This window comes from Stegodyphus dumicola, chromosome 6 (assembly GCF_044657685.1).
Source record: "Stegodyphus dumicola isolate Sdum_Otavi_A_Nest chromosome 6, ASM4465768v1".
Taxonomy (NCBI): domain Eukaryota; kingdom Metazoa; phylum Arthropoda; class Arachnida; order Araneae; family Eresidae; genus Stegodyphus; species Stegodyphus dumicola.
In genome coordinates, this window is record NC_140773.1 from 227165921 (window position 1) to 227192944 (window position 27024).

General features: G+C 32.8%; 1 protein-coding gene across 2 annotated transcripts in view; it reads left to right on the forward strand.

Annotated features, from left to right (window-relative positions):
• The first annotated feature begins 3458 nt into the window (after nucleotides 1-3458).
• TfIIA-L (transcription factor IIA L) overlaps nucleotides 3459-27024 on the forward strand; it is a 47770-nt gene continuing 24204 nt past the window's right edge. The window contains exons 1-3 of one of the 2 annotated variants that reach the window (XM_085819609.1): nucleotides 3459-3715; nucleotides 16939-17040; nucleotides 24382-24505. In XM_085819609.1, coding sequence (XP_085675735.1) covers nucleotides 3698-3715; nucleotides 16939-17040; nucleotides 24382-24505 — 244 coding nt within the window. In that variant the 5' untranslated portion in view covers nucleotides 3459-3697. Of the gene's footprint in view, nucleotides 3716-3915; nucleotides 4064-16938; nucleotides 17041-24381; nucleotides 24506-27024 lie in introns of those variants that run through there. The other variant, XM_085819608.1, reaches the window with a different exon arrangement.

Genomic DNA, 27024 nt, shown 5'->3' on the forward strand with positions numbered 1-27024 from the left:
CACAGGGTCGCAACGTCCATACATATTAAAGGAGACTACTGTAGACATAAGATGCTACCCAAGCGGATCTAAATCTTTGATTCACGCTCTTTCTGGAGGGATAACAAAAAAAGAAAATTCAGAAATGCTAAAAAATAAACAAACCTAGAAGGTTATTTTCTAGACGACTAATTTTGTAGAATAGTTCAAGGTTTGTGGACCGTGGCCAGTTTACAGTTTGGACAATGGATAGAACTACTAAGGCAGAAAAATATCCATGCGTCTGATATAGGAAGAAGGGACTTGAAAATACAAGTCTTATTGGAGTTGACGCTGCAGGTGCTCTGTTAACCGGAAGACTCCAGAAATTAGAAAATGACCTGACTGCTGTGGAATCACTACTCAGATAGCCAGTCATGGAAAAGATGAATAATTACATTTCAGAAAGAAACACCTTGTCCAAGTCATCAAAAATAACTTCTACGTTCGTTTAGTTTAGCTGATTACGACAAAGCACGCTAGAGTATTTACCCGAGGGATGCCTTTGTGGAGGACTTTCTAAAAGAACCGGCACGTTGCACAACGTCTATTTTGACTCACAGCAGTGACATAGAAAACTTGTGGAAGCTAGAAACACTAGGAATTTCATATGGTAAAGAAAATAAAACTGACTCAGAATTGAAAGAAGCAGTGTGTGATCACTTTGATAAGACTTTGAAAAGGGTGGAAAATCGATATGAAATCAGTTTACCGTGGATCAATGAGCAAGAAGCTTTACCAAATAACAGAGAAGTTACTGAAAACGATTGATTTCCACGACAAAGAAACTCGTGTTGAAAGACAAATTTGGAATGTATACTGTAGTGTTCGAAAGATGGCTCGAATCTGCAGTACCAGAAATACAAGAAAAAGTACCAGAAGAGGAGAAACGACTTGACAGTCCTTATCCCCCCCCCCCAGACTGGTGTTCGAATATAATTGTACAATACCAGAAATACTTGTATTTGGCTGTTCATACAAGCAAAAAGACTTCCTATCACAATAACTGTGTAGCAAAAGATCAAAATTTAATTAAATTAATACCTGTATTACTTCTTGATTTTAGACAAGCAAATATAGGGATTATCTAAGATGTTAAAAAAGCTTTTCTTCAAATATCTGTTTAAAGAAATGATAGTGTTCGCCATTCCCGAGTCGTCTTTAGACTAAAACGCAGTCAGTTTCTTTTAGGAGCAGTTGTCAACTCTAATTTAGACTAGTGTGAAAATTCTTTGAAGGAAGTGGTTTTTTATGTTAACAACTATGTTACTTCAAAGAAGCAGAATACTTTATTGCAAAATCATCTCAATTAATTACAAGTGCAAACTTCGACATAAGAGGGTGAGAGTAAACAGAACTGAGTAGGGAGAAATCTACATTGGGTGAACCAATTGAAAGTACTTGGTGTTCTGTGATACATATCTGAAGATTCATTGTTTTGTGACATCCCATGATTGATCTCAGTGACAAGACGAAACGCGCTATCAATTCCAGAGAGAGTTTTAGTCCAAGCAGGTTTCACCTGCCTTTTTACACTTCTCCCAAAGTTATACTTACAAACAGAGTCGTAGCTAGGGTTTTCAGGGCCCAGGGACAACTGAAGATTTTGCGCCCCCTTCTGCTTGCACAAGGATGGAAAACATTTAATTCTAAAATGTCGGTAACATCAGTTTGGCGCCCCTTGGATTCTGCGCCCGGGGACAGATGCTCCCCTCTAGCTACGCCCCTGCTTACAAAAGAGGTGAGAAAGTAAACTAAACTGAGCTGGGTTGCAGACCTATCTGAAGATATCAAGAGAAATTTCTTGAAGTAGGCCAAAGAATTGCTCTTGTTATTATCAATGATAATTCCCAAACTAGTTACACTGACAGAAGGACAGTCCTTTAATTTATGTACCTTTGCCGACGCTTCACAGAAATCGTCTGCAGGTGCCGTATATTTGAGAAGTCAGAGTGACTCTACTGCAAGTCAAAGCACAAATATCTCCCTTGAAAAAAAAAAAAAAATAGTATACCACGAAACTTGAATTGCTTACCTTATTGAAGTGCAATTAGCCTCCATTGTCAAGAAAAAAACTTAAGCTCGAAATTTCAAGGGAATATTATTGGATCGATTCTTCTAAATAAAGAATCTAGAAGCTTGGAGCACTTTTGTAAATAACAAAGTTATAGAAATTAGGATCCTAACGGATCGTGAAGATTAGTACTAGTACCAGGTGCAGAAAACCGAGCCGACTTGCCACCAAGATAATGTTCTGCGAAAAAGTTTATTGAACCAAGATGGTGTGAGAGCCCACTTTGGTCCGCAGGCCTTTTTCTACTCCAGTCGATAACAAAGAAGTGGTTGATGCTGAAAAACGTAAAGTTAGCAATATGTCTTCATAAGTCAATGACTATTTTTCAAAGTAGACGAAAATACTATGGATGATCGAGTGGACACACAGCTTCCTAGGAAATATCCGGAAGAGGAAATTTCTCTGGCTACTAGAAATAGAAGCCAGAGAGTTAAATTTATGAATTGACAAGAGCACAGAACTCTTTCGTGAAGTTCATTCAATATGATTCCTTTTTATCTGATGATATTAAGAAGCTGAAGTCAGTGTGTTTTGAAATGACCAAGGCATTTTACGTGTTAAGACTAGGTTGACTGGAAGAAAAGGTAATGAAAATTTTATTTATTCACTATTACCTCCAGTGAATCCTAAAACTGAGGAGAAATTAAATTAATAATTGAAAATATCTGTCTACTTCTTATGAAAGAATATGCATATTGATCTTAAAACTTGGAGACACATTTTGGTTCTTAAAAAGCAGCTCAAAGATTCGAAAAGTTTGATATGGATGTATCAGGTACAGGAAAGCTGGAAGTAAAAGACTGACAGACTATACCATTTATTCTACCAGAAAATAGTGTTAGATGTTCTTGTGTTTTCAAGATTTTCGGAATTGATTTAGCTGGCCCATTAAGTTTGAATTGGAAAAGCTTGGATTATACTTTTCACCTGAGCTGTCAGGGCGGTTCATTTAGAACTGATTTTTGTCAATTTTGACTCAACGAGTTTCTTTGACGAACTGACAATGAAGGGAATTTTGTCCCATCCAACAAGTTGGAATCAACATTTAGTTGCATTATTTGTGCATAAGGCAAACAAATCAATAGTACCATTATGCTATAATAAATTTAATAATATTTTTTACAGAAAAAGAGAGGTATTAATTTTCCCAGGCGCGCAACAAATTGCATTTAATTCAAATCAATGAAAAAGAAATTGACGTCACAGCCAATAGAGAACAAGAACGCACTTTTGTTTACCTTTGTGTTAACTTAGGTTAACATACTCTGCAGACCTTACCTTTTCCCAATATAACTGTAAAGAAACTTTTCTATGTGACTTATTGGAATAAGTACGGACCTTGGGAATGAATGAAGTAATGCAAGAAGCGTATCTGCGCACGTTGTCATACGTCTTGGAACTAAATTCCCACTTTTAGATCGGGTAACTGTCCGACGTTAGACAGGAAGACCGTGCCTAGTCACAACAGCAAACGATTTGAATGCGAAAATATCGATAAAGAAGATCCTCATTCGGCGTAGTTGTTCAGTCTGCTGCCTGGCTATATATAAAGGTGCCCTGGCAGTCTATGGTCGGCTTCTTAGCCCATTACAATAGGATAGAACTATGGCTTCGTCTAGCGTGGTAAATGTTTTTTTTTTATCCTTTAATTTCAAGTTAATTTGGATTGTAATGATTATTTCATACAATATATTTTCTAATGTTTGTTGTTAAATTGTGCGAAACAATATTCCAGAAAGTACATCTGGTAATAAACGTCAGCGAGTGCTATCAAGATTAAGTATTGTGAATTCGATTTTCTTTTTTTGCTTTCTATTGTTACTTTTAAGACATCAAGTTACTGAAAGATTATTAATATTTAGTTTTTTTAAATCGCGTTTGGAAACATACTATATTTTAATAAATGAAAAACTCATGTTACTATTACTAAGCTCTGGATATTTCCGTCTCGGAAGCAAAGTTAGCAAAATAGTAGGTATTAAAGTAATTGAATCTTCTAATTTTTATGTAGTGTTTGTCGTTCATGTAAAAATTGTATTAGCTTTAAGAAAATGTGGTAAATTATGCTTAACGATTAGAGCCGTATGTTGATTAGAATTTGTCTTTACAGTTGAGCATCAATACTGAGAAATCATGAGTCGAATTAATGTTGAAATGTTTTTGCTTTGATTGTGGGCTTTGGAAGAACAGATAATTTTTCTAACGTTATCGATAACAATCTTGTTAAAATACAATATCCTATTATCTTGGAATTTTGTTCATTTCTTCCTCTTTTTTATAGCATTGAACTTATTGTCTGTATGTAAACGGTGGCTTTTTTTTAAACATTAAAAATATATTCTCAGTTTCCACTGTAGAAGAGGAGCAAAGTGCCATTTAGCTAGTCTGATCTTTAACAGGATGGTGTAATTACATTAATGAGTTTAGTACCAGCCATCTTCAGTCTTTTTAAAACTAACATGGGGACTATACATAAATACATACATAATATCTAAAGGGACTATACATATCTATACATAAATCTAATATCTGTCCTAAGTCACGCATTTGAAACATGAAAAAGTTAAATTCCATCATTTGACCAGGTAAAACAGGAAATATAAAACTGTCCCCCACTTTTTTTTTTTTTTTTTTTTTTGAAAGTGTAAAAAATATATTTACGGGGGGGTGCCCATTGGCGGTACATGGACACAAAGTTTGTGCAATTCTTTGACTTGTTATTTTGGCTTTGTGTAGCAGCAATTTTTGTGCCAAAAATCCCCGCTACACAAATCCAAAATAACAAGTAAAAGAATTGCGCAAACTCGGTATCCATGCACACATCAACCTATTTTCATTTAAAAAAACATCAGAGAACTGCACAAACTAGGCATTGGGCTTTGTCAATGTATACATAGATCTATATTCACTTAAAAATTCAAAGGAGCAGCCAAACAAAAAATGTGATCTCATAAAAATACGTTTTAATTCAAACAATGAAGTAACATAAAAAAGGAAATTCATCTTAGCAGTACACAAAGGAAATATCCACTTATCTTATTTACAAATTTCCGTGTCTTCAGTCAAACAAAATTCCTTAATACTATCCCAAAACTAACTAAAATTATCTGAACTAGAATCTGTATACTGGCATTGCCAAATAAATTCACAAAAATATCCTTCATAGTGCCAGTATTGTCCGACATACGACTATACGCATTTCCTTCCTACAAACAGGACCCTTAATAATGGCTACTAAGTAAACCATCATTTATACACCAGTCTATTAATGGTTTTTTTTTTTTTTCCTCATTTGTTCCAAATTGTGCAGAAATTTCAAATTAATCTTACCACATCCAGCCATTTTACCTTGTAAATCGCAAAATAACAACACACTTCTTATCCAAAATTTGACACACACCTTCCAAATCTTTTCCCATCATTCAAATTGACCGCAATCACGCAACCAATTGCATCATAATAGGGTTTCCATAACATTCAACTACTCAGGTTATCATAATTGAAACAACAATTTGTCAACAAATGAAACAGCAACTTAGTGATAATCCAAGGGGCTCCCTTAAATCTACTCTAACCAAAATATCTTTAACATTTTACAGATACTGAGTTCAAATATGTTTGCAGTAGACTGGTTTATGAAAGATTTGATCACAATGAGTAGGAATGATAAATGTGGTTTCTTGTGGGCGATCCTTGTATAACAATAAAATATGAACATTATCAAACAGTCATGTTTTCATTTATCCAAATTGTCCAGATTTGCCACAGCTTGATCCAATAAGCAATCACTTGATATTACCTTGTTTGCTATTCATACAAATTCATTGATTGCAAGCAGAAGTGTATGCAAAATCCTGTGTTGGAAAAGGAATAGTAGGTTTATGCATTAAAACCCAGCAGCCATTTTGAACAGCCTTCCGTCAATTTAAAAAAAAAAAAAAAAATTGAGCTGATGTGGTTGATATATTTTTAAACTCTTGAATAGTTGAAAAGAATCATTTCATTTCATAACGTTTTTGGGGCTGATAACAGTTTCTGCAATTTCCCTAGATTCCTTTTCATTTCTAAAAAATGTGATAATTTCTGAAACTTCACATTTCACTTCCCTGTTTTATTTTCTGTGAAAATATAAAATTAAATCTTGTGGTAATAACTTCAATAAATGGCCATGCAAACTGTTCGCAACATGTAATGAATTTATTAACTTCTATTTCATTGTAGAATTTACATAAACCTTTAATGTTACATGAACTTTTCACAGGCTCTAAGTTTTATAATTTGTCATGTAAGAATTTATAATAGAATTAGTTCTACCATATGTGTTTTAAGAGTTCAGGACTTTAGTTATAGTTTTTCTTTTTTAATTTAAAACCAGCAACAGCATTTATATGCTGGGCCAGAAATTGAGGAGTTTAAGTAAAATTTACTAAATTAAATCAGAGGATCACAAAATTTCTAACTAATAGTAATTCTAATAAATAGTAATTTTAAAACTGTAAAGTGTTTTACGAAATACTAGATGTAATTAGAATAGAATTAGTCTACTGAACATTATCTGGTTTTAACTCTTTAATTTGATCTTTGTCGTGCATTCTTGTGGACCTTTTAATTCACTTTTCAATTTTTCCAGATCATTTATGAGTGTTTCTGGCTCTAAATCATAGCTTTTCAAAATCTCTTCTTTTGGTTCTGAAAGTTCCAGTAATTCTGATAATGAATTTAACGTTTGGAAGCCTCATCAAATTTTTTAACTCTTTTAGTAATATTTATATGAACATTACTTTTCTTTTCACCTATTTCTGAAATCTAATCCATATTAATTCAGAACTTTTTAGCTCAAAGAGCTCTTGCACAGTCCGGAATACAGAAATTTGTAAAGTATCCAATAATGGCCAATTACTTCCAACACTTTCCTTGTGCTGGCTGGCTGGACTTCATAAATATTGTATCTGATCATTCAGTATGGCTAATAATGCAAGAATGTTCTTGTGAAGAACATAACAAAATTTGCAATAATGTAATAATCTGTAAAGTCTGTGTCTCTTTGGGAACATAAACTTTTAAAAGGACTGTTGAAAATTATCTTCTAGCCTCGTGAAACAAAACAGAAATCGGAAGAAGGCTGTATAAGACCCTTTTATTCACGCATGATATTAACAAATGACCCAGCTTGGGTTACAAGAAGACAGCACTTCTGGCTGAACAGAAATTCATAATGGATAATAATTTCAAAGTGTGGTAGATTAGCCTAAGGGCTCACAGAATACGTTAACATGCAGGAAGAGTTCTGGTTTGTAGTAAACAGGTGAGAAGAGCCTAATGTCTAGAACACTCTATGTTGCTAATGTAAGTCACTAATAATCACAGCACAACGTGGCCTGGAATATGCTGACATGCTCTGAAACTAACTTCCAGAACTTTTTCTTAAATAGCACTTCTGCCTTAATCTGAATGAACTCATGCTGTCTCATTTACATTCTGGCATGAAAAGTGTGGGTGAAAAGAGAGTGATAGGCTTTTGAACTTAAAATGAACTATTACTTAAAATAAATATATAAACCTCACAAATTGAGGATATATTGTTAGGCTATCTCATCTTCTATATGCTTAACATCTTGCCTCCCACTGACTCTCAGAGTAAAAGTAGCACTGAATGACATGAGAAACAAATAACACTCCCCTTTCACCATTGCTAGACAATCATCTCCTGCTTTCTCAAACTCAAAAAATACATATATGTTTATTTAAATTTAGATTATTTTTGAATGTGTTATGAATAAATAACACAAAAAAACTTCAGGAAATATAGAGGCTGTTTGTATATTTTTTATACGATTTTACTTTGCTATATAAAAAAAAACTTGCCTACTTGGAAAAATGTTTTTTAACTTCAACTATATTTTTTAGAGTAATTTATCGTCTGCTATTTGACAATTTTGTTTTCATGTGAAATGGCGCTTTTAAAGAAGCAACGAACAGAAGGCCACATTTGTACTCTTTCTGAAGAAAATTATTTGTATTTAATTATTAGAAAATGCTGTGAAAGCCATGATTTTTCAGTATCTAAAGCAATTGTTTCCAAACCTTTTTGATCCATGGACCTCCTTTTTATAGTCAAAACTTGCCCATGGACCGCCAAGTGAAAATGCTACATAAATGCATTATATAAAAATTACAAATTTAAAAAAAAAATAATGACTTGGATTAACTTGATGAGATGTTATGAGTGTATTTATGTCCGGCTCAATGTTCATGAGTAGCGACTGCAAAACCCCACAAGCATTAATTTCTAGTTGGTTTCTTTTTTTTTTGTGTGTGATGAGGTTCATAACAGCATTGAATTCGCGTTCTACCAAATAGGAGGATGGAAAAGCAGTTAACAACTTTTATACAATAACCCATGCAGGATATAAATAAAATAATAATGCAGGATATAAAATTGGGATCTGTTTTTGTAACCAGAATTTCCGATATCCTTGTTCAAACATTGGTTTAAGTTCCTCATTTGAGGATATTTCAGCAAGCATCTCCTGTATTAGTAGGGATTGAACTGTGTTTGGGATCTGAGTTTGTCCATGCACAAAAGGGTTCAACATCCAGTGGGAAATATCCAAAGTGAAGCATGTCTTCAAATCTTTGGTTCAGGTCTGCATGAAGAGCTGTTAGGTGTTGACAGTAAGCAAGCAAATCATCATCTCTATTTTACAATTTAAAAAGATTTGGAAATTGAGAATATTCTCCTCTTCCCAAGCTTTGTTTGTACAGAAAACATTTGCAATAAACAGAGATATTATGCTTTTAGTTTTGGTTAAATTTAATTGATCATCTTGTAGTTTCAGATTAGTTTCTTTAAATTTGGCAAATGAATCAGTCATAGTAATTTTTTGAGTTAATTAAATTGCGTCACAAATGAGTATCTTTGCTTCCCAGGAATTCCAACACAATCAAAGAGTGCATAAAATCGATTTAAACATGCACTTTTAGATAACCAATATACTTCTTTGTGAGGTAGTAAATGACACAGTGTACTGAAAATACATTCGGTACGTCTTGTTTTAAGTATGTCAGAAAGCTTCGGTTTCTTCCTACCATTGCCGGAGCACCATCAGAAACAACAAAAATTATATTAGTCAAGGGTATTACATCAAAACTTTTACATCAAAAAATCTTTTCAATTCAGTAAATAGCATTTCACCGTTCGTATCGGTTTCCAGACATTTAGCAAATAATAATTCTTGGCAAAATTTTTCTATTCTTACAAATCTTACATAAGCCGAGTAAGTAAAGTTTCATTTCATGGTAAAGTAGACTTGTCAAGCTGTATGGAAAATTGAGAGGTTTTTAAGTACTCGCATAACGAACTTTCTACACACTGAGTCATTTCTTCAGTCTTTTGCACTATATTATTACCCAGTGGAATTCTTTTTAAAATGTCGAAAGCTGGTTTGTGCAACACGGTATGTATTATTTCACGTACAGCTGGTAAAATAAATTCGACACCTATAAGTGTACAGCTTTCCACACTTTGCAATCAATGAAGAAATATTATAAGAAGCATACAGTTCATCGTCATCTTGCTTAGATGTTGCAGTGATAGTGTTTTCAGATATTTTCCTTTTGACTGTTTGAAAAAACATTAAATCCTTATCTTTTCTTCTCACTATGGATTTTTAGTAAATGTTTCTTAAGCTTGGAAAGCATAGTTGAATCATTCGTCATAGTTTTATTGCATATAAGTCACATGGGTAAAGTACTATTTCCTGATGATGAAATAAAGCCATACTTCAAATATTCAACACATTGGCATGTATTGGCACTTTTTCTTCAGCTCACTTGTACTTTTGTCTGTTAAAAAAGAGAAGAAAAATAAGTAAGAAAATTTGTATATCAAATGTTTCATTTGTGCCAAACCACTGTTAATTATTATTAACTTTTTCAATGGAATGCTGCAGCAAAGCCCTTTTGAATTAATTATTTGACAAGTTAGTGCATGTAGCGGCGTTATTGCTTTCCTCTATAAATCTGTTTTTGGCCAACTGTCTCACACTGTACCATACTTATTATTAACTTAAGTAGCTGGTACCATCTAGAACTATTAAATCACAGGCAGGTACAGTGGATTTTTGTTTTCGTTTTTAACGATTATCTCATTTTTTGATTGTTTTTTTTTTCATTATTATTTTGTTGTTAGTGAGCTGATGGAAATTGAAAGCTTAAATTTACTGTAGTAAGTTGAACAATAACTAAGTTTTAATAATAACATTAAAACAAGTTATACATACCACTGTTACTACAAATGACAAATAAGTGGAAATAATTTTTTTCAGTGTGTTTATTCACAAAGCATATTGCATAACGCTCAGTACTTAAGTAACATACTGTATTTTAAGCACCCTCTTATATTTATATTTTACTCAGGATTTAAAAAACACTAATATTTATTTAAATTTCCATAATAATAAAAATGGATCACAATTTTATTATTTTATATTAAACCTTGCTTGGACCCCCTGACGTTGTTCAAAGACCCCAAATCAATTTAAATTTTCCATGGACCCCCCCTGTACCATATCGCAGACCCCTGGCGGTCCATAGGGACCACTTTGGGAACCACTGATCTAAAGCAATGATAGGTAAGTATTATGGTCAATAAGAAAGGGAAAAATAAATCAAAGTTTGGCTTCAGGGAGGAAAATTATTCAAAATACATATGCAATGAAAAAAACAGTATGTTTCGAATGTTTGAAAGATGAGAACTTTAATGTTAAAAGAAACTCCAGAGTCAAAGGACAGTTATGTAATCATTAAAATGCTCAGTGTCAACTGTAAACAAAGTGATTAATGCCGATTTGAATCTTATAAAGGCAGAAAAACATAATATGGATCATCTCTCTCCATGACGTAGCGCCGAAAACAGAACACACTGCAGAATTCTCTATGAGAAACAATTATTCGGACAAATAGATGAGTCTTGGATATATTTAAATGACTGCAATAAAAAGAAATCTTTTTATTATCATCAAAGAGAAGAAAAATGTGTTAGAACATGGTTCAAAGAATCTAAAGGTAGTTTTTTAATGGGATTTATGATTATTGCTGATTTTTGATACAACAGGCCCGCCAGCGGCCGAGCGGTAAAGCCGTTGAACACTGGTAGTTTGGTGTGAGGTTCGAATCCCACGAACGGGCTGGCTGCATGGGTGTTTTCATGGTTTTCCCCATGTGTAACAGGTGTATGAGCCAATTTCCCTTAGAAAGTCCTCCACCAAGGCATCCCTCCCCTTAGGCAGATAGCTTTCGAGGCTTTGCCGTAATTAAATAACCTAACCTTTTGATATAACAAAAAAAAAAAAAAAAAAAAAAAATTTAAAGAGAATGCAGAAAATTGTTAAGGTCAACTGCACATATTATTAGAAACATATTGTATATCCAGTTTTCAAATATTAAATACTTTCTCATTACCCACAATGCTATCAATCAGTAGAGCTGCATCAAGACAAAGCAAGCAGCCACACATCAATAACCACTGTTATGTTCCTGGAAAAAAATGCAACAAAAAGAGGGTATCATAACTATACCCTTCACTCATATCCCTATTAAATTTCGTGATGTATCATGCACGGATTTTTACACTTTTGGACTTTTAAAAAGTGGATTGTCCACTTGTCGACCTACAATCCTTCTTGGATTTTGGGAGGCTGTTCAAAAGAAATGGGATAAAATACCTCTTCTTCTATTAAATGGAGCTTAATTGTCCTGTAAATTACAGTGCAAAAAGATAGTGAAGAATAAGGGTTATCAAATGGAACATTTAAAATACAAAAATTTCAGGTAAACTATTTCTGTAAATACAATAAAAATCATCTAAAAAATGTATGAACAGCCTTAGTATTGATAAATAGCATTGAAACTTGATTAAAAGTTGTTTGTTATCAAAAATAAAAGGTTTTCAGTGAATTTTGTGTCAGAAATAATAAATGCGACGGCACCTAAATGATGAAATCTGATAATTGGATTGCATTGTCAGAAGTATAAGCTATTATATTTATAAATTTATCAAGGGTGCCTTTATTATTTGTGATAAAATACTGCATGTATTTTGTGTAGAGAATTATTTAATCTGTTTTGCCTATGCAAGGGCACTATAAATTATTTTTCTCCCATTGAGTTCTTTAATCATTTTTTGATACACCTACAGTTAAGTATGCGCTGTTAACAGAACAGATTGCTACTTCGTTAGAGAGGACTGCTTGGCTGAAGGATATTTATGTGTTCCATTAAATACAACATTAAAATTAATTAAAATGTCATTAAAATTAGTATGCCCAGAACAACATTATCCTTAATTTGTCACATTGCAGGCTGTATTTGGGCCTCTGTGCTTTGATTTTTATTTTGATCTGAAGATATTTATTTTAATAAATATCAGATCAAAATCTGATATTTATTTTGATCTATATTATACAAAATATCATATATATCTTATATGATATTTTGTATATATCCAGTTACAGCTTGCGGTCCCAAATATTTATTAATGTGATAATTTTAATGATACTTCAGCCTGCAATCAACTGCATATCAGCTGCGTTTATTAGATCTTGGCATATTTTTGTAATCTGCAAAAACAAAAAATTATCGAATGAAATAAACGATGTTCTCCTCGCTGTACTGAAAGCCCACAATTACCTATGCCCTACACCTACAGGGCGATAACTCGCCATTGCAAATATGACTGCCAAGCAGATGTTTCATCCAATGAGAGCAGACCGTAGTAGAATTGGTCTGTAGGCTTTGTGAATATGCATGCCACTTAATCGATGTCATTTCCTCTACCAGAGAATAATTGTAGAAGCGTTACAAAGCCATTGAACTGGTTGTGAGAACATATATTTTTCTTTTATTTGCAACTTGTCACATTGCATCTCCAAATATCCTTTCACTGATATATAATTTCATTTTATGGCCATTTTTAAATGTTTGAATGCAAGGTAAAGTGCTAGTTTCTTGGGAAAATGATATAATGTCTTTTTAAGTTATCCATTAATAAAAAATGGTTAACAGTTTTTGGAAAAAAGAAAATATGTTAACACACAACCTAGTCACAGCTCTTCTTATAAGTGAATTAACTAAGTAATCATTATTAGGACTGCCATTGCGATTTATCACTATTATTGGTAACCTTTAAAAAATAGAGACCGTAAAAATAAGGAAGTAAACAATATTTTGTTTCTTTAAAAAAAATACAAAACTCACTTTCTTTATAATATTAATTAAATACGTTATTAATATTGTTCCCCTAAATACAGAATGAATTTCAACTAAAATAAAATGGTGAATTTAGTTCGTGTTAATGTAGTCCCTAAAATCAAATGTTTAATCTTGTTTGGATTCTTATTGCACAAAAAAGAAATACAGTAAGACCCCGCTTAACGCTGTTTCGTTTAGCGCTGTTTCGGTTTAACGCTCTTTTATTTCAACCCGGGATTCCCCGAAATTGCTCGCAGCGCTACGGGGATTCCCCGAAATTGTGCGCAGCGCTAAGTTTCCAAATAACATATCCGAAACAGTGTAGTTGTGTTTCTTGTTTGGTGCGGTGCTGTATGGAGGCATTTTTATCATTTGAAACATTTGTTGACATTAATGTAAGTATAAATTTATATAATACTATAACGATTAATACAGTGACAAATATTATGATCTTTGTTTTTATCATGGGTGATAATACGAGTAAAACACAAGAAAAGAAAGCAACCAGAAAAAGCATGTCACTGGAAACTAAAATGCAAGTGATTAGAAGATTAGATTCTGCTGAACGTCAGTCTCAAATTAGTGCTGCATTGAATTTAGAAACTTCAACAATAAGGACAATTCTTAAGAATAAAGAAAAAATACTGTCATCGGCAACTGCAACTACGTCAAGCTTTGCAACTAGAATTACCCGTTCTAGAAATAACGTTATAGTGGAAATGGAAAAACGACTGTCTATATGGATTGACGAGAAAATTGAACGCAATGTGCCATTAAGCCAATCTATTATAATGCCTTCTTGACAAAAGGCAGAAAATTGGAAACACTGAATAGACTGAATGATCTGACTGACTGAAAATTTTATTTGTTTTTATAAGTATATTTCTTTATATTATTTTTATTTTTGTAAGAAATAAATGTTTGGTTTTATTCTTATTAAAAAATTATTAAATTTAATACCTTGTAAGATTTTCACTAGTGTAATTCTCAGTTACAGTTCTCAGTAGGTGAAGAATCTTAAGAACTAGTTAGCGAATCTTAAGAACTAGTTAGCGCTTAAGTTCGTGTGACAAGAAATAACAAGATGGAAGGGTAACTAATCCGTTATTATTCCAATAAGATTTAACAAAACTCCGTCTTGGAGTGTACAATCAAAGCCGACACTCGGGCTTGAACTTAAGAGACTAAAAATTTAACTAAAGAAATATAGCCGAAGCTATCAAGATTCTAATCGAGTTGGCCCCTTAACTCTATCGACTCTATCTGAGTAAGGCCGAGCGTAACAACAGCTTTGAGAGAGAGAGAGTAGCCAAAAGGCAGACGCGCGTAAATCAGAAACTCTGATTCTCTCTAACTCTGTAAGTAACTTCGCGGTTTAAATACCTCTCCTTCTCATTAAATATTCAGAAAGATTACGGAAGGCTGGCCGGAAGTAGTGACAGGAAAGGAACTTAAAATTTAACTGTTAATGAAATTAACATAATCCTTATAACCTAACCAATTTTCTATCCATCCTTCCCTAACCCCATGTTTTGCATGTTAAGATAGCCTCGTTTAGCGCTGTTTCGCATTACGATCTACTTTGATGGAACTTATCCCCCGCGTTAAGCGGGGTCTTACTGTGAATATAATTTCTTTGTATAAAACTAAATGCATGACCTATTTTAATTAAAAACTTTTTTTGTTAATTCTAATTTCAATTCCTCATGTTCCACAAACTATACTTACATACAAGGCTTACACAAGTGAGTTTTAGCACTAACAAAATAAATAAACAAATGTACAACAGCACTTACAAATAGGGAGAAAATTATTTTAAAAAATACGAAGAAGAAAAAATTAAATAATAAAACGAAGAGTAACTCTATTTGAATTCAGAACAAAGTTCCAAAAAGCAGAAATTGTCTCCTAGTCCAGAAACGTTCAGAAAATATTGGTAGCCAAGATACATATAGGTGTGTTTCAAAGTTGCCTGAAATATCTTCTGCTGGGCATGATGAACACGAGAAGAATATGCTTTATATCTTCATTGCCACTAATGCAGCTGCACAAAACACTTGAAGCAAGTCCAAATCGCTTTAAAAAGCTCTTAAATTTGTTACCATATTTGACGGCATATAAGACGTACTTTTTTTCCTAAATTTGGTCTCAGAAAAGTTACTTGCGTCTTATACGTGAAGGACACAGTCTTATACATGAAGATAATTGCATTCAATAATTGTTTATTTGGCTTTTACGAAATGCGAGAACTAAAAGACACTACGCTATTGAAACTTTTTTTCCTTGTGTGTGGCCGTCTAAATAAGGGTACGTCTTATATGCCAGTGCATCTTATATGCCTTCAAATACGGTATGTCCTGTCAAAAATTTAGTTGCTTTAAAATCCATTGAAAATTTATCAACTTTTATTATGTGAAAAACAGCAAGGAAAAACTTTTTGTCCATTGTGCTTTCGGTGAGGCCAGGTGTTCTCAATTTCAAATACAGGTATGAGAATTTCTGTAAAAATGCTTCCACGGAGAAACAAGAACATGGAGATTTAAATTAATGTGAAGCTTCGTGGGTAGCTTTTCTAGAGCATCAGCCCTCTCATTTCCAAAATTTCATAGTATCCACAAACATAATAAAAATGAGTATCGATATCAAGATCTTTGAACTTACTGTTGAAACTGAATTAAGACATTATTTTTTAATGTTAGGTTTATATGTATGCTTCAATTTGCCGTTCGGATATTGTGCATACTCATTTAAATTAGTTTTATTAGTGTCTCCCAACAAAGGGGTGTTGTATCGTATTTTTTTATAACTTAAATTGAAAAAACTAAAATTGAACAAATTAATAGTAATTTTGGATAGCCCCCATCAGAAATTATTGTTATCAATCAGAAATTATCACATTATTGTGCTGAAACATGAAATCTCTTAATAAAAGGGATAACTTTTTTGGCCATGCTGTGTGACATACATTATTCATATGCCTACAAATTCACACATAGAAACATTCTAATTTTACACACCAAATGCTACTTCTTTTGGTGTGTAAAATCACAAATGGAAGTTAATGGAATTAATTATAAGTTAAACAATTAATTAATCAATCATTTTCAGATTTAAAGATAGCATTTTAGTATCACCACTGAAGAAATAAATAGCCAATTAAAAGCATTTGCCAAATTTTGCATGCTTGTACAGCTTTATGTGGCTTAAAATGAGCAATAATAAATATCTGTATTCAAGGTAACTAAAATTTTTACAGCGCATTTATACTTTTTCTAATTTGTTAAAAAATTTGGTTCAACTAGAAATCCAACACGTTACTTGATGTGTTGACTAAAATCTCTTTTCCTTGCAGCTTCATTAACTAGATGCCTTTTCAGATTTTAATATCTCGATATCTAAATATGTGCTTATCATTTCTGATGAAATATATCTTTATTTGCATGAGTAACCAATGAAATTTTTTTAAATTCAATAAATGCACCAAAATGATGTATAATACATTTGTATATTAACACTTTTCTGATTGAATTACAATTTATGTAAACTGTTAATTCAGAAATGAAAAATAAAATGAATAATATTTAATTTATTTTCAGCCAAATTTATACTATAGTGTAATTGAAGATGTTATTGCTAATGTGAGAGAAGCATTCATTGATGAAGGTGTTGATGAGCAAGCTTTAACAGAGCTAAAACAGGTATGAAACGTATCATTTCAAAGTAGAATATTTTTTCATTTATATTGAATCAATCAATGTACCCTGTAATTGGAAATTTTCAATTCCAGTCAAGTTTTCAATCTCTTGTAATGTCAGTCATTTTATTATCATTAAACTTAATTACAGTAGATTATATCTTAACGTATTTAAATAATCTCATATTACAATTATCAGAAGAAAATTTTTAATTCAAAATAAATTAGATGTGGTTTATGAAAAATCATACCCTTTGTTTTACTCATTGCACATTTATTTATCATCAAGTTATTACAAAATGAATATGTAGTTAATTATCTGAGCATTCAAAGTGAGTTAAATGCAAGGTCTGTAGAAGAACATATTAATTGGTAATAAATAAAATCGTCGGGTAAATAAATAAAAGTATGTTCTCATTCCCTATTGGCTGTGACATGACCAAAGTCTCTCTCCTCGGAATAGCACAGGCATCTCCATTGATTTGAGCTGAATGTAGTTTGTTATGCATCTGTGAAAATCAGTTTGTCTTTTTTCTATAACATATACAGTCAAAAGTCGTTAATCCGGACTCATCGGGACTTCGGTGATTCCGGATTATAGATCATCAGTTTAAATCTGGTAAGATGGCATGCAGAAATCCAATTCGAGGATTAAGGAACAACGCGATCTGCAACATTAACTGAAATAGATAATTGGATAATTTTAGCTTAGCTTATACTGTCCGTTATACATTAAACGTGCACTCGTAAATGTATTTTGCACACGCGCACAAACATATTCGCAGGGGGACGCATGCGCGTAAGACCAAACGTGACGCATGCGCGTTATACCTGTGAAATGTAGGCAAAACAAAAAATAATTGCTAAAGCATATTTCACAGGTATAAAACTCTGTAGTACTTATTGATATGATTTTATATTTAAATAGCAATAAGCTAACTAATTTTGAATTTGTTGATATATGTAGAAATTTCTGTGCATCCAGTTATGTACATTTAAATATGAATGGTGGGAGACAGAAGGGAAATTGAAAACCTAAAATATGAAAATAACTAAGTTAAGAATAACACATAATAAAGTAGAATTTAATTTGCTTTATTATGCATTTTCGGGCTGTAATGTATTCTGCAGTAATTGACAAAATAACAGATAATCCTCTTAGTAAAACATAAATTTTATTTTTATTTTATGGAGATAGATAATTTGTATACAATTCTTAAGTGGCAAAATTTTCATACATCTGCTAGCTGGTCAAACTTCAGAATCCTAATCTTAAAATAATTTCTTCTGTTGCTGAGCAATGGTTACATCATACAAATACGACGTTGCCACTTCAATAATCAATATAGTTATTTGTTAAAGGTAAAATTTAATTTATATTTTTATAAATTAAAGTTTAATTTTTTTTTTTCAAAACAACAATATCAGCTCAATACAGAATTGAAATACAACAAATAACATACACTGAGGAAGAGAGGAAAGAACAAAGTATTTTTTTTATCTATATAGAGAAACAAATTATTTAATCAGACCAGGGAGTACTACTTAATGCATCTACATTTTTATGATTTTTACCACTTCGATGAATGACTGTGTAATTGTAGGGTTGTAGTACTAGTGCCTATCTCATAAGTCATGGATTTAGACTCACATTATTCTTGAGCCAAACTAGGGGATTATGATCGGTCATGATGAGGAATTTAGTATGCCCATTTAAATAACATTGAAGTTTCTTTACAGCAAATATTATGGCGGCGCATTCCTTTTCTGTGGTAGTGTATTTTATTTATTTATTTATTTTTTTCAGTTTCTGTAAACTTACTGAGGTATAATACTGGATGTTCATTGTCTCGTTCATCTTTTTGAGCTAAAATGACACTATACCAGAGTTTGAAACATCAGTTTGCAAAATAAACTCCTTATTGAAATCAGATGCATGTAGTATAGGCCTTTGAGGCAGTTTCTCCTTTAGCTCTTCAAATGCTTTTGTGCATTCTTCTGTCCAATTTATTTTCCCTTTCTTTAAGTTTCTGTTAAAGGTGCTGCTATAGATGGGAATATAATGATTATAATAACCTGCTAATCCTAAAAATGCTCTGACTTGACTTTTTGTGGATGGCACTGGAAAATCAAGAATAGCTTTTACTTTCACTTCACTTGGCATTCTTATACCACAACCTACAATATGTTCTAGAAATTTTACTCTATCTTGAGCAAATTTACATTTTATAGGTTTAATAGTTAAACCAGCGTCCTTTATTTTGGTCAAAACGGCTTTCAGGTGACTTACATGTTCTTCCCAGGTGTTTGGAAAGATTCCCACGTCATCTAAATCTATCGTCTTGAATCTGGCTGTGGCCTTTTGCTCATTAGTTTGGTGAAGAATTAGTTACCAATATGAGTTCACAAATATTCTCTAAAGTCTCTAGTGAATACTTGGGTGGAGGAGTGGATAATCAGAAAGTACTGAAACATCTTTCAAGTCAGGGTCTGACCGAATTGAGTTTCAGTCTAGAGTTTACATTATTTTACAGTCAGGTAAATAAACAGGGAACCGCTAGTAATCATCTTTTATAAAGGTACGATCACCTTTATGTACGTGAGCTACTATTCACCAAGGCTAAAAACCTTTACAAGGGTACTTACTCTTAACTTTTACTGGAATAAAAGTACCAACCAGCAAGTCATTTTCTTCAAGTTAAAAACTGATTTTCATAAAAGTGGGTACCCTTATGTTGGGGTGTCATTGTGAAGTTTTCTTAGCAGCAATAGCTGATATCTTTATGATGGCAAACTATTGTAAAGGTATCTCAGTAAATTAATAATTTCAAATATTTCAAACAGTGCTTGTAAATTTAAGTTCGCCTTTAGAAACATTTTAATGCAGTCCTCCTAAATGTTGTAATTTTAGGTTCTGTGACACTTAATGAGAAAGATATTTATCCATTATGGGCATTTTGTCGATGTGGACATTTAGCCAGCAACAAGTTTCGCTGATAATTCATATATTAAGATGAAACAAGACAGCCTGTACCATTAAAATCTGCACGTATCTGTTTGTTATTTGCATTATCTCTGGAATGGTGGGGAATTCAGTTTCGAGACAAATAACCACAGATTCCAAAAATCTGTGGGAAGCCATTTCAACCATTCTCATCTTTGTATGACTTTAATCAGCTGAGATGTTAATCAAAAACCCTGACAACGATAATTTTTGCCCTTGTTTCTCCGAGTAGCAACAGTCCTGCATGCTGGAAATAAAAATCTGCTTTATTTCAAAAAGTATTTCCACTAATCTCTTAAGAGAAGTGGAAGTTTCTTTTTTTTAAGAGAAGTTTATTGTTTTCCCCCCAAGAAACTCTCTCTCGTAGAGTTTCTTGAAAAAAAAAATTAAGTTATACAAAATATGAAATAAAAAGGGCATTGCCAAACATTTAATATATTACTCTGGATTCCAAAAATTCGTATGAAGCCATTTCAACTATTCTTGTCTTCGTACGACTTCAATCAGCCGAAATATTAATTAAAAACTCATAAAACACTAATTTTCACACTTTTTCTGAATGACAACAGTCTCGCACGTTGGAGATAAAAATCTGCTTCATTTTGAAATGTGTTGCCACTGCTGGCTTTCAAATCGTAGAGTTTGTTAATAAAAAATTTTTAAGTTTTACAAAATATTAAATAAAAATAGCATTGCCAAACATTAAACGTGTTATTATTATATAAGGTCATACATTGAAGAAAGCATGCGATTGCGTGTGATGTAATTGTGTGTCAAAAATTTTTCATTAATATCAGCATTTTAAATAAATAGCTGTAAGCAACTTTTTTGTTTCAAGTTAGTATAATTGATACGATATGTTGTTGCCATGTTAATTCTTTTATTGATACTGAGATGTTATATTTCATTAAATTTAAATCATGGCGCCATAAGCATTAACGTGAAGTGTCAAAAGTTATTGTTTCCTGGCTAGTCAATAAAAAAAAAAATTATGGATTGGTTGTTGGTTGGAAAGAATGAACTGATTTTATGCATTTGCTTTTCAGGGATACACAGAACTTACAAATTTTCTTTGGCTGCATGCCGCTCATCTGACGAATCTTGCCCGCTAGTATATAAATAAAATTTCCCATATTTATCTGACATAAAGGCTGTTTTGAGAGTACACAACAAGAAGGCTTATGGGTTGTGCCTTTATATACTGCTATCACAGTGTAGATTTTAAAATTAGATATAAAATTTATACCTTTAGGTTGGCATAGATTTTGAAATCAATTCCGAGGGCAATTTGACATAAGTCCCTCTATTTCAGGGGGGGGGGGCAAAAGTAAATTTCAGCAGTGGGAGCAGCAAAACGATTTTATACAGAAAGCAAATAGCAAAGTGGAAACAAACATGACATGTGCCAAGAATGATGAAAAGCTAAGAATTTTGAAAGTAGAGAGGAAAAGTGGATTGAAATTAATGGCACTAACTGAAGGAGAAAAGAAATCGTGAATGAGAAAGGGTTCAAGAAAATTCAGTTCACAAATTGAAGAAACTTCATGAATAATTTTTGGAGAAACAAAATTAAAATTGTGAGTTCAAGTATGATTAACTATTGAAGATTTCTTTATTACTCTTTTCCAATCCAAGGATTCATGTTCTTTGATGCAAAATATTTACTACACTTTTAATTTCTCTATATGTGTCAAACCACACTGACAAGATATATTATAAATTCCACAAGAATTAAAACCAGAGATGGGATCTTTAACACTTTCGGGGAAAAGAAACAAAAAAGCACATACTGCTGGTCCTGGCTTTTCTTTTGCAAGCTACAGGGCCAGAGATTTTTCTAATTCCAAACCTAAATCCAGAGAACTTCAGAAAGATAAAAGCATTGTTCAATAATGTTCTGTAGAGTGTATATGCTTTGTATATTTTTTTATTTACATACTTATATACTTAAGTTTTCTTTGTGTGTGTGTTTAAATATTTTTATTGCACATATTAATTTTTTTGTCAGTATTTACTTCTGTGTTAGTGAGTTTTGACATCATATAATTGACAGCAAACATTTTACCTAAGATTAATTTTTAATGTAATAAATTTCAAAGCAGAGATATGCATACAATCCTTACATTCATAATAGCTCATTTCCCTTTTTGGAGGATTTTAGCTGTAGTGTGATTGAAGCATTGCCATTGCAGATGTAACTTGATTTACATTCACATAATCTGTTAATGATGTTCAACATTTTGACATTGTAATGCTCAGAACAGAAACATTTCACATACACAAGGTATACTTCACGATTAGAACCTGCACTGCAGACCCAAACACCTAACACTCTGGGGAACATAATATTTTTCAATAAATACCACGTATGCATTTAAAGAAACATCCAATGCTCTAGCGAGAAAAAAAAAAAAAAAAAAAAAAAAAAAAAAGGAGCTTCCTTAACATTTATTAATAAATACTGCATGTGCATTTAAAGAGCCTGCGAATCAAGAACTTGCCTTTGCCTTATGTTTATATAATCAAAATCCAAGTGCATGTGAGTCATCTTTATCTCATTTCAAGTAGAAGATACGTGTATCTCAAATCCTATGAGCATTAACGCCATCTTGTGCCAAAAATACGAGTTTCTAAAATGTTCCAAAACTCGACACGAATGAGTGACAGGCGAGGGTGAACGAGAAAATGCTCTCTCATGCCAGCTTCTGAACCGGGAAGTGAGTGCACCTTCATGCTGGCACATGAGCTTTAAAGGGTTAAGAACTGAAGAATGAATTTTACTAATGGTTGCACAAGTGACCAGTATGATTCATGTTCCATTACTGTTTTCCTTGACAGATCATTCTACATTCATTCTTGCTTTGCTCTGCCACTTGCTTTCCATATAAAATAATTTTGCTCCTCGCACTGCTGCAATTTTTCATTCCCCTTCCTGAAATTGAGCAGTCTGTGTCCATTCTAGAATCACTTAATTTCAAATAACTAAAGGCAGTTTTTCGATTTAATTTTAAAATCTATGCTGTGTATGTTTAATATCAAAGACAAAAATGTGGTACCCGTCCAAAAACCTTATCAGTAGAAACAGCCAATTGTAAGATAACTCAATTTTTCTTTTTTTTTACTAAAACGCTGTTGAATACTATTGTTTAAATGTATGGGTTGCCAGTTAAATGTGCTAATGGCAGAATGTCCTCTTGTCTATATGTCCGTGTCAGCTAAATCTCCTGTCAACTAAGTATCCTCACCTCTCAATTTTATTAGTGGTTTAAGTATTCAACTTGTAATGATGAACATTGCGATTGTGAGAAAGATGTAATAAACACATATCTGAACTGTAAGTGGTATTTTCATGAAATTAAATTTTCCTTTTTTTAAAGGTGTATATTGCACAATCTTATAAGTTTAGTAGGCAGCCACATTCTCTAGTTATCTTCTGCAATGATTTTATTTAAAGTTATAAATAAAAGCCAAAGGTGGCATTAACATTCTGTTACTTATAAGTTTTTATGCAAAATAACACAGTTGGAGGAAAGAGAGTGAAATGTACATGTGAAGTTCCTCAGTATACACAATCAGCTTCTCAGTTCTTGTGGGGGGGGTTGACCTAATCCACATCTTAACACAAAGGTGTGCAAAAGTGGGTCCACCAACCGAATGCAACTCTTCTAATTGCTTAATCCAGCCTGCTGTGAAATTCTGTGCAACAACATTTTCATCCTTTTCCTTTGTAATTTTTTACACAAACTATCAAAATCAGCAGGAGTCCATGTCTGTTGTTACATTGTGTAGATCGCGTATTACTATTCTAGTGGTCAGCCTAAGCTGAGAACATTAGATGTGGTAGAAAGCCAATTGTCAGATAACTGCATCCACCAAAAAATATAGTCTTGTTATTTCTAGCAGCTTTTTTTAATTTAGGAATTTAACAGTGACATATGAAAAATGACAGATAACAAAAGGGAGCTTATGTACAAAACCATTTCACCTGTAAATTTTATTTGAAAAAGAAATGGTGTATATGTTGATTATTTGAGGACCAGTAGGAGCAGATTCTAATTTCAGAATATAATGTAATTTTTTTAATGTAATCATATTTAAAAAAATACTACTGTTGGAATTCTCAACCCCTGCATCCTGCAGAGGTAATGCAAAATACTGTCATGGCTCTGTCCATATTATGTGCTAAAAAACCCTTCTTAGCCTGTGTTTAAAATTATTTGCTCATCCCTGATTAATTCCATAATTTAATGTAATGTTAAATCAGGAGTATATGTAAGTTCTTGAATTTCATTTGAACGTAGTTTTTACTTCATTTGATTGTAGTTTTACCATTTATTGCAGGTTTGGGAAAAGAAACTGCATGAATCAAAAGCAATTGAAAGGGAACCAGAGACTGCTGTGAGTAAAAATGTTACTCAAACAACTCTTCAGCCAGTTCAGCAACAAACAAATCTAGGTCCTTCAGGTGGGTACAGTTTGTTAAATATTTCTGCAGTTTTGTGGGTTTAAAATATGTTGCAGTTTTTAAAAAGTTCAGAATTATTAAAAAGTTTGATAAAATTTATGTTTTATAATTTATCTCATCTTTATGATAATGTACTACTAGATACAGATTCAGGTAGAAATGGGCATAACACCAGAAGTTCACCACTGCTCATATAGGTATAGCCCCATCGCACTAACTGTGCAGTTTCGCCTTAATTTTGAGGCAGAGCACCTAAGGAGAAGTTCAAGGGTCTGTCATCCCTCTTTCCCTACCACCACCTCTCTTGCTGAAAACTTTTAGCTCACCATGTATTTTGAATGTATTTATGCCACACAGACACTATACCCTTAGAAACATCCGTGACTTCTCTGGGATTCGAACCTGTGCCCATCAGTATGGCAGTCAGCGTCACTAACCACTGTACCGGCTAGGTGGCCTGATGCACTGGCAGGAAAAATTAAAGGAGCAATTATAAAAACTCTTATAATTTGAATGATTTTGCAGCTAAAAGCATGGAACATGCACATTTTGTTATGCCTGACATATCTTCAAAATGCAGAATTTCCCATTCCTGCGAAAAATAAATTTAAATAAGAACACAGATTTATATGATATAAAGTGAGGTAGGGAAAAATTGGTGCAGTTTTTTCAAGCTATGAACAAAAATAATAAGATATATGACCAAAATACAAGCTTTAAAGCAATTTTCCAGGCTCTGTATTAGATTGTCCAGAAGTTCCTATAGTAGCAAAGTGTATTCATGATGAATAGCACTTTGAAACTTTTGGAGAGTGCTATTTGCAGCCTGCAGTGGTGCTAATTGTTATTCTAGTGCATCCTACATATGTTTTACTGAATTTAAATTCAGAAAATGTGCAGGTCATTCTGTTTGCTAGATTCCATCACCTTCCAAATAAACAGTCACTAGTGTAGCATTATAGGAATGTGTATTATCTTCCAGTAGGATGAAACTGTTTTGACCTAAGTATCAAGAACCTTATGATTCTATATTTCAGCATTCATAGTGGGATTGGTGGAAGTATGTAATATGTACTGGTATAGTATATTCATATCATGATACTGTCATGTTTTTTGTGATACTTTTCATGGATGTTTTCAGGCTTTTGCAAGTGTTTTGCTCTTTTCAGATTGTAATATCTAAAACCATTCTCAAAAAAACAAATTACCGGTGCACCTCTTTATGAAAACAGTTAACTGTAAAACTAACTCAGCCTCAGCTTGTGATAAGCCAATTGTGATGCATCACAGCAACTGGGTGCATTTTACAGTCCAAATTAATGGGACACATTATCATAGGTATCCTTATACATAGCCCTCTTTTATTCTGTCTTTCATTCTGGTATGTGTGAATAATCTAGTTCCTGTAGCAGTGTGGTCTGATGTAAGTTGTCCATTTTTTTAGCAACTGTTACTAAATAACTTTTGTGGCATGTTTTTGACTGTAAGTTAACTTGGTTGTCTGCATACATCACCAGTGTCTATAAATCATTTCCAGATTTTTGACATAACACTTTTGACTACATTTTGGTCTTTATGGGCCTGTGTCTGTCCTGCTTCTCAACAACCTGCTCCACCTTTTGCATGTGAAAATCATGTCTAACTACTCACACAATACTTAAAATTAGAGTTTGAAGCAGCCCTTGCTTTCTTTTCTGTACATGCTGAAAGAATGAGTGCAAAAATTTGACTGTTTCTGTGTAATAAAGGCAAATCTCATTGGAATGAGGTAATCTTGATTTTGAGCTGCCAGCCACCTTTAATTGGATTTCAGTTAATAGGTGAACATGAAGTCCGTAACTGCCAACAGTAGTTCATCTGATAGCAGTAAACAAATGTCAAGGTTGTAATAAATATGATTTAGTGTAGCTGCCAGCTCTCAGTTTTAGGGAGAGACTACCAATTTTTCATCACATCTCCTAGTCTCTTGACAGATCACAGTATCACCCAGTTTTTCATTTTTAGCCTTTATTAAGAAAAATAGGTTCCATCAATAAATTAATTATTGAATTAATGAAACTGAAATTGTATAAATTGCATTCCTTCATTTCTAGTCATTTCAGCATAATTTTTTTTATTAAATTTTATTTGGTCTGAAGTGCCATAATCTCCTAGAGATATTTGTAGATCATTTTATAAAGATTCAACCACTATTCAATAAGTTAGTATAAAATTTCATTAAGTCTTTAGTTCTATGATTGTTTGCTATCTCTCTTACAGCTTAAAAAATTCTTTTTCTGAAGAAAATCGTTTAGGTTTATTCATAAAGAAGGTATTGAGGTATTGTTTGACAGTCTCCAAAGAAGTGAATTGTTGGCTGTACAAAGAATAATTTAGATGAAAATCTGACGAGGCAAGAACTAGGGAATATGGGGAGAAGGTGACACAAAACATCTGAGCAATACTGAACAAATCTTTGACATTCATTGAAATGTGGAACAGGGTATTGTCCAATTATGGGCACTTAGCTTCAATTTTGT